The sequence below is a fragment of the Musa acuminata genome, chromosome BXJ3-10 (assembly GCF_036884655.1).
Source record: "Musa acuminata AAA Group cultivar baxijiao chromosome BXJ3-10, Cavendish_Baxijiao_AAA, whole genome shotgun sequence".
Lineage (NCBI taxonomy): Eukaryota > Viridiplantae > Streptophyta > Magnoliopsida > Zingiberales > Musaceae > Musa > Musa acuminata.
The window spans coordinates 30,768,710-30,777,368 of NC_088358.1; the positions used below are offsets into that span (position 1 = coordinate 30,768,710).

At 38.1% G+C, this 8,659-nt stretch overlaps 1 protein-coding gene across 2 annotated transcripts; it reads left to right on the plus strand.

The window, feature by feature from the left end:
• Nucleotides 1–765: 765 nt before the first annotated feature.
• Nucleotides 766–6,945, plus strand: LOC135651596 (protein PEROXIN-4). Of its 2 annotated transcripts, none has more exons than XM_065171796.1 (6): nucleotides 766–853; nucleotides 1,763–1,829; nucleotides 3,505–3,624; nucleotides 3,707–3,835; nucleotides 5,494–5,623; nucleotides 6,656–6,945. In XM_065171796.1, the coding sequence occupies exons 2-6, from the start codon at nucleotides 1,824–1,826 to the stop codon at nucleotides 6,742–6,744; spliced, it is 474 nt and encodes a 157-aa protein (XP_065027868.1). In that variant the 5' UTR covers nucleotides 766–853; nucleotides 1,763–1,823; the 3' UTR covers nucleotides 6,745–6,945. The 2 variants fall into 2 exon arrangements, with proteins under 2 accessions (XP_065027868.1, XP_065027869.1); XM_065171797.1 differs by lacking the exon at nucleotides 766–853 and adding an exon at nucleotides 974–1,216.
• Nucleotides 6,946–8,659: the final 1,714 nt, after the last annotated feature.

Consider the following 8,659-nt stretch of genomic DNA (forward strand, 5'->3'; position numbering starts at 1 on the left):
CTATGTTTAACTTTTCGAATATATTAAAATTTTAAATCTAGTACTATCAATTTCTTTAATTTTGTCCTACCCATTAAGTTTCTTGTAAGTAAATAAATGCTAACCTATTGCATGAATTCTAATCCATTATATGAAAGTATTTAAATATTATAAATTGTTAACCATTTATTCTCGCACCAATTTTCTTACTCTCATTGGTTTAAAATAACGAGAACCTCTTATATACTTGGATTAGCGTCGATATGATGGGCCATTTTTGGAAGTCTCCTAGTCCACTATTTATAATTTGAGATGTATAGGTGGTGAAAATGTTTTATGTCATTTCTTAGTGACAATATAGCTTTATACCGAAATTGATTAATATTTATATTAAATATGACATAGTTTTACGTTGATTATCAACAACATAATACTTTATCTTTTTTATCTAAACTTATAATCGATATTGATAGTATTTATTTTTTAATATATATATATTATCAAATCAAGAATAATATTTTTTTAATAAAGTAAAAAATATTTTATTTGATTTTCGAAGCATCTTAATTCATTTTTTAATAAAATAAAGCAATAAAAAAAAATTACATGATGGTTGAGTTCGTTATTGTTTTGATAATAATAATACTCTAGCGTTACATAATTTGATTACTGTGGGTTTACAGTGGAATTCAAGGTAGAATCGTACCCGTCGAATCTATGATCTCGATCGTAATGGACGGATTAGATGTTCCAGAAGGCGTTCCGATACGAGTCTTCGATGTGCCGTACTCTCACTGTTTCTCCGGCTATTTAAAACGCGAATGGAATAATATGTCCATCGACCAAACCGAAGCTGGAGGTTTCCGATTAGCAGGTAACGGCGAAACTTCCTCTCTTTTACTTGCCGATCATCTTTCCGATGATTGAATTTTTCGAATGGTTGGTTGTTTGATCGAATTTCTCGATGTTGGAATCTTCTTTATTTCATGCCCTTTTCTTTAACGAGACCCTGCCCCTTGGAAACCTAATCATCGGCGACCGCGTCTTCCTCTCCATCGGCGAACGGCGGCGGCATCTTCCTCTCCATCGACGAACGGCGGCGGCATCTTCCTCTCCATCGACGAACGGCGGCAGCGTCTCCCTCCGGTCTGCTTTTATGCCGTTTCCCGAGCCAAGCTTCTCCGGATCGCCACGGCCTCCTCCTCCTCCTCCTCCCCCGGCGCCCCCCATTCCCCCGGTAGCTCTCCTCCCGCTGGCCTTGCCGACAGCAAACCCCCTCCCCATACCCCGACAGCCCCCCTCTCTGCCTCCCGCCTCCTCTTCCTACTCCTATGTCGATTATTTTGTTTATATAACCTATTAATTTATAATTAACGATTTATTCATTTTTAAATTTTAATATTTGGGAGCGTATCCAGCGTTTTGGCGGCGCCTTTTAACCCCTAGCCATATGACTACACTGATTGTCACCTTTCTATGATTTGGAGATGTCAGTTTTATGTTCTTCAGGATGAATGCTTAACAAAAAAGGTCAGGAATTCTTGTGTTTGAACAATTGAGCGATAGTTATATTTTGAAAAGTGAGTCATTTGTGGTGTCAGTTGTCTTGATTGCGGTCTAGTTAGCATGGAATTGTTGTAAACGTTGTAACAATTTATAAATAATTTCATGGCTCTTTTGTTGCATTTCAGATCATTTTTTTGATTGCATGATTTTTTCATGAAATTTATTTATTAGAAGTCTTTATTGGTTTACCAAAGGTCCTAACAATATTTTTATGCAGTTGCAAGCCTGTTTTGGTCTCTGTGCACTTTGAGTTTTCAGGTGCTTCCTCTTCAAAGATCATGCAGGTTAGTGGTTATTCTCTTATTGCCATGTTGCTGTGCCATCTTGTTATCTTACTAATCATTTTAAATCATGACTAATATTAAGATCATAAACTTTTGATTTTAAGAAGGTTGTTGGATGTAGTTTCTGGATATTATGCCAAATTATTGGGACCTAATGACAGAAAGGGACATATTCCAATTTGTAAGCAGCAAAAAGATGTTTACTTTTGCAGAACATAAATTGTAAAAGCATATGTTAAATTTGATAAGTGATAGATAAAAGCAGCACAGAAGAATAGTAAAGGGGAGGAAGAAAAATGAAATTCTATGTGGCTCCACATGAATAATTATCTATGTTTTTTTCCCTTAGGAACCAGTTAGTCACTTGCTTCTTATTGTAGCCTAGTTTAACTAGAACTATTAGTCAGGCCTATGGCACTAGCTAGTTTAGACTTTCTGATACAAGTGTTGTTGAGACATTGCAAAACACTTTGTTATTTACATGTTTCTTTTTGTTCAAACAAAATCCACAAAAGAACTGAATTGAACAAATCTCAGCTTAAACTTATTTGTATAAAACTTAAGCTCCATTTGGCCCAATCCAGCCAAATGACCATACAGAATTCATCTGTTGCTTCATCTATGCCAATTGTATCTTTGTGATGGTTGCCCTGCTGTGCTACCCCAATCTCTTACCATTTTGGATATTGGAAATATAGTGTTTATCATATCCAAGTAATTGAGATTTTTAGTTTAATGTCCTCTGCGAAGAATTACTTTCTTCCATTAGAAAATATTTTTATTCACAATCAGAAAGGGCTCTCTTTTGATGTACTTTAAATTGCTCTGAAGCATATTTAAACTGACATCAATGTGCACGGAAATAACATGAAGAAACAGAGCCATAAATTGCTTGAACAAAACCATCAGAGACAACATCTTTTTTCCTGCAGTTGGATCCATTTGATGTCCTACTGATGTCTCTTTAAGCATTAGTTTCTCCCTTTAGTTTTGATCAGGCTTGTCAATCTTTAGGTATTCTGAAATTGGTTCTTCCCCCTTTTAACAGTCTTTGGTCTGTTGCTGTTTTATTTGATTCTGGCTCTTCCAGTTAATCAATCTCTTTGGCTTCTCATTCAACGAATTGAATGTTCATCTACTTCATCCTTCTGTTTGTCCTTTCTGGGTTTGTATAGTTTATAGTTTACAAATGGCATGAACATCATGACAACTTGCTTTAATTGCCATCATTAACTCAACTGTTGGCATTATTGAGGCCCTAAACCTTAAGACGTTAGCTAATTTTTTCTGTGATATGGAAGTCGTGTTCATTATGGAACTCTTGAAATAAGAAGTGTGCTCCCCAGTTATGATAACTACCAAGTTTGCCAATGGTAATGTCTAATATTGAGCTATAGGCGATAAAGAATCCAGTGACCCAAATCTAAAGCTTCAGTCCATTTTTGTATTTAAGTCTTGTCTGACATCCTTCTGGACAGCTAGCAAATATGGCTGATTTCTAAGTTTACCAGTGTCCTATGGCATAAAGTCTTGAGAGATCTATAATCATCAAGCTTCAGAGCTGAATCAAGTATCTTTCCTCTAGATTTGTTAGTTATTGTTCTTCATGTCATCATCTGGATCTACGATGCTTTTTCTTTATAGCTTATGTGGCTGATTTTTTTGTTGGCCACAGGCATCAAGGGCTAGGCTTTTCAAGGAGTACAAAGAGGTACAGAGGGAGAAAGCAGTGGACCCAGATATTCAATTGGTCTGTGATGATTCTAACATATACAAGTGGACTGCTCTTATTAAGGTCAGAATGTAACATCATAAATTCTATATTTTGTTTTTGTTCAGGACCTTTGCACAGTAATTGTCTCTTTTACTACATTTAGGGCCCTTCAGAAACTCCATACGAAGGTGGTGTTTTTCAGCTTGCATTTTCCATTCCAGAGCAGTACCCTTTACTACCTCCACAAGTGCGGTTCCTGACAAAAATTTTTCATCCCAATGTGCATTTCAAGGTGAGCATTTCTTTATAAAATTATTGATTAAACTGGTAGTGTTGCCTTTGTACATCTTCTTGAACTTTTGAACTTGATCATAATTTAGTTGACCAGTTGATCAAATATAAGTGTGACAGTCAAGTCTTCAACCCATACATATTTCAATTTAGGAATTTCTACGCCATATTTAGATATAAGCAGTGTGAATTTACATCAAATCTGTGCCTCTTCAAAAACCATTTGGTACTGTACCTGGCAGATCTATCTCCATCTCATCTGACTAAAACTATAAGTATTTTCTGCTAATTATGATCTTTGCATAGTGTGCAAGCATATATATAGTATAGTTTTGACGTTGACTATCTTATATATAGCTAGAGTTGGGGTTTTTGGTGTTCTCTAGCATACTCCATCATTTAAGCAACATCAATCTGAAGCTGTGCCTTTTATTTTCTACTGTGGCATGTCAATTAATCAGGCAATTATACTACGAGAGAGAATATGAAGCATATATAGCATAATTGATATGATCTTTGTGTGCCTTGGACTTACTTATGTTCAAACAGGAAACTTGAGATGGACTTACGGAATAATTGGCCAGTTTATGAAGTTTTTCTCTGCTGTAGTGTAACTGTACCTGATGCATGTGTCTAACATGTTTTTACAAAGACTGCAGTAGCAAATATTGTTGCCATTCTTGGAGTTAGCAAGCTCCTACTGTAATTAGGTTAGTTTATCTCATGTCCACTAAAATATTGCATGTTTTATTTAATTTAGACTTGAAAATAAAACAGGAAGGTGCATGATTGAACCAATTTGTTATAAAAATGAGGTAGTGATCACCCCTTAGTTGCTAGACTCTTCCATCTTAGGTGCCTGGAAGTTTCAAATTATCTGAATTTAATCTAATGATTTTGTTATCTTGTGACAACTCTTTTAGCCTAATGTACTAAACCCTGCATGTTTACTTGATCTGGATGGCGATTGTTCATTATTAGTAAAATAATTAGCATGTGCGAGGGATGACTAGTCATGACAAGACTTGGCATCCTGACAAACGATTGCCTGGATAGCTTACCCTTCATCTACTACTACATTTGGAAATTCCTGATGTGTTGTACCCTTGAAGTCAATAGCACAGTTTCAGTGGCTTGCACCACAAGCGAGCTCCTGGGTTGGGTTATAGTTGCTCTTATCTTTTTGTCTGGACAAATTACAATGAAGTTCTATGAGACTTACGACATATTGATATTTGACATTTGCTCCACATTTTCAGCAAAACACTTACGGACACAACATGCCTTTCCGGATAACAGCAGAATATTTAAGTGCAAAACTTTTCAAATTACAAATTACAGTAATGGAAACTTGCTATTCTTTGTCGGTCATGGCTAATAATTGATATAAGTGTCACTTGGGTTGTATAACTCGAATTTCATATGATTGATATATTGAGAATCTACTTTTGTGCTTAGATGTTTCATATCTTCTTGTTGCATTTTTATTTCAATTGACATTTGACATGTATATTTAAATAATTTTAGATAAAACATATAGCAGCGACAGAGAGATTTCAATTTATTTTGATTGCTTTTTTGGTTAAAGAGAAAAGTTGTTCTTGTTTAATTCCAAGTCCATTTAATTTTTATAACTTCTGTTCTTGTTTTGTTTATTAGACAGGAGAGATTTGCCTTGATATATTGAAGAATGCTTGGAGCCCTGCGTGGACTCTGCAATCTGTTTGCAGGGCCATAATTGCTTTAATGGCCCATCCAGAACCTGATAGCCCTCTCAATTGTGATTCAGGTTAGCCGATCTTGTTTCAATGGTGTTTCAAACAACGCCATAAGTGATGCATTTAAGTTTAGGCATGACTTGTATTTGTTCTGTTGATTTTTTTTTTCTGTTAATTAAGTAAATCTATCAGATAAAATAGGTAGGTAGAGTTTTATTGCTGATGCCTAAAATTATAAAAGTCTTCACTAAGTTCCCTTGCTGACACTTTTCTTTGAGGTATGTTTGAATTTAGAGACTTGCTAGAGTTAACTATAAATTTTGATTTCAAGAGGTTGACATCAAAAAGAGAAATTAAATTACTTTGAGAATTAACACTTGCATGTTGCAAACAGTCTCCTTTGTTTCTTGTGCATGCTTATGTTTGTACTTAATCCATTCCAGAGGAAACCTGCAGGTTAGAGGAAGTCCAATGTTATATTCAGTGCTAGCAGGAATTTTTAATACAAGTTTCTATAAAGATGAAAGGAAACCTTTACTTCCGGTTGTCATTATTATTTGTCTCCTAAGCTCCTGGATTAATACCCGGCCTGTAAAACAACTTTGGGGTTCCCTAGTCTATGGATAATATATACACTAACTACATGTGGGGTTGTACATAAATATGGGATGCATGTTTATATGCATTATGGAACTAACTTATCCTTCTATTATGTAGAATCCTGAAGTTCACACTGATTGTACAAGCTATAATATGCACAGTATGTTCCCATATGTGCATGACTATGTTGACATGTCAATTTTCTCAAAGGTAGTTTGAAATTGTACTGAGATCCATGCAGTAGCTTGCTCAGGATGGGGAAGGTGTTGTTCGTTTTGTTGTTTGGGTTATGTCTCAGGTGCCCAGAATGTTGCTTGATCATTAGGTTTGGTACATTGTTGCTTTATGCTTTTTGAAATTTATGGTTCTAACTGGTTAGGAGCAGCTAGATGGATTCCCTATCTATATTTAGCTCCACAACCTTGTGGTGTCAAGTGAGTTCATCTGTCACCTTTCGGTACCAGGCTGCATTTGATTATTATAAACTTTTCTCATGCATGCAGGCAATCTTCTGCGGTCAGGTGATGTCAGGGGTTATCGCTCGATGGCAAGAATGTATACTAGGCTTGCTGCCATGCCAAAAAAGGGTTAAGAAGCATTAAGAAAGGTGTGTCATGTTGGACTGCTGCTGTTTGCCTATGATGTGCTCTGTGATTGTAACAGGACTGCAACCTGTACTTTATTTTCATCATTCTCGCCTTGAGGTTGAGCCATAGTTTAAACACATGGACTGCAACCCGATGGTGGTTATATATTTTAAATACCATGATAATATAGTCGATGGGTTTGGTAACGTTGGTAGGGTACTATGCATCCATCACAAGTGACGTTTGCCTCATCCTCTTAACCACACTCTGTGGCCATTTGTTCTAATGTGCAGAGCACCTCTAAGAACCACTCTCTAAGTATTCACATGAATTATTATTCACGTGAGAAAATGCTTTCATTTCCATGCACTTTTGTTTATCTACATACCTGCCGTTGAAATATACAGAAGGGCATCGTACGGCCACGAGCGGTCAAGATTCGACGCAACTCGACTTTGTTGTGTGGTGTCGCCACGGATGGCCACGGGAGCGATGGAGTCGGGAGTAGTGCCTTCATCACCGTTTACGTGCTATTGGGACGTGTTTAATTAACCGGTTCCGTCCACGTGGCTTGTAGCTACTTCCAGGAAACGAAGACCACGTAGAAGGTATAGCTTTAGGAAGCACTCAACTGAATGGAAATTTCAACGACCCGGTGGCCCTATAAGTATCGTTTGCTGTCCGCGATGCAGGCGGTGTCCCCTCTCTCTCTCTCTCTCGTCTCTCTCACGCCACTCTTTGTCGCTCTCTTCCCCGGTTGACGTACATTTCGATCAGCAGAAATCCCTGAAGTGAAGTCGAAGCACCACATATTCTTGGTCCTCCGATGCGATCTGATGGCGGCCGTTCGGGTGACGGCGGAGGTTTGGAGTGATGGGGTGGCTGTCATCACCATCTGCAACCCTCCTGTTGATACTTTAGCCCCCGCAAGCAGATCCTCATATTTTCCTTTCTTCTTATCGTTTCTTGAATTTTAGTTCGTTTTCCCCGAGAATCGGCATCTTCTTGAGGATTCTATGGACTTGAGATGGGTTTCGATTGTTTTTCGTGAATCCTAGAAGTGAAGTCGACGCACCACACATTCTTGGTCCTCCGACGCGATCTGATGGCGGCCGTTCGGGTGACGGTGGAGGTTTGGAGCGATGGGTTGACTGTCATCACCATCTGCAACTCTCCTGTTAATGCTTTCGCCCCCGCGAGCAGATCCCCATCTTTTCCCTTCTTCTGATCGTTTCTTGAATTTTAGTTGTTGATTTTTTTTAGTTCTTTTTCCTCGAGAATCGGCGTCTTCTTCAGGGTTTTATCGTTTCAATCTTGATCTCGAGTTGAGGTGGGTTTTGATTGTTTTTGGCGAATCCTTGAAGTGAAGTCGAAGCACCACAGATTCGTGATCACCCGACGCGATCTGATGGCGGCCGTTCGGGTGAGCATCGAGGTTTGGAGTCATGGGTGACTGTCATCACCATCTGCAATCCTCCTGTTAGTGCGTTGGCCCCGCGATTGGATAACCAATCTTTTCCCTTCTTCTCATTTCTTGAATCTGAGTTGTTTTTCCTCGAGACTCGGCATCTTCTCGAGGGTTTTTTGTGTTCAATCTCGATCTTCAATTGAGTGGGGTTTTGGTTGTTGTTGGTGATTTCTTGCAAGGAAACCCTTGAAGTACAGTCGAATAACCACAGATTCTTGACCCTGTGACACCATCTAATATCTGACACCATCTGCAATCCTACGGCTGATGCTTTGGCCCCCACGATTAGATCCCCATCTTTTTCCCTTCATCTCGGTTCTTTAATTTTATTTGTTGAGTTTAGTTTCTTTTCTTCAAGGTCGGCATCTTCTTGCGGGTGTTTTTGTTGTTTTGGGTGATAGGAAGAATTCAACTATTTGCATTCTTTGGATCAGTTTGGATCCTGGTTTGGT

Bases quoted from the DNA above. Each gene is read 5' to 3' on its own strand.
- LOC135651596 (XM_065171796.1), top strand. The intron at 3,625-3,706 runs GTCAGAATGTAA...TACTACATTTAG, and splicing joins AGTGGACTGCTCTTATTAAG to GGCCCTTCAGAAACTCCATA. The intron at 3,836-5,493 runs GTGAGCATTTCT...TTTGTTTATTAG, and splicing joins ATCCCAATGTGCATTTCAAG to ACAGGAGAGATTTGCCTTGA.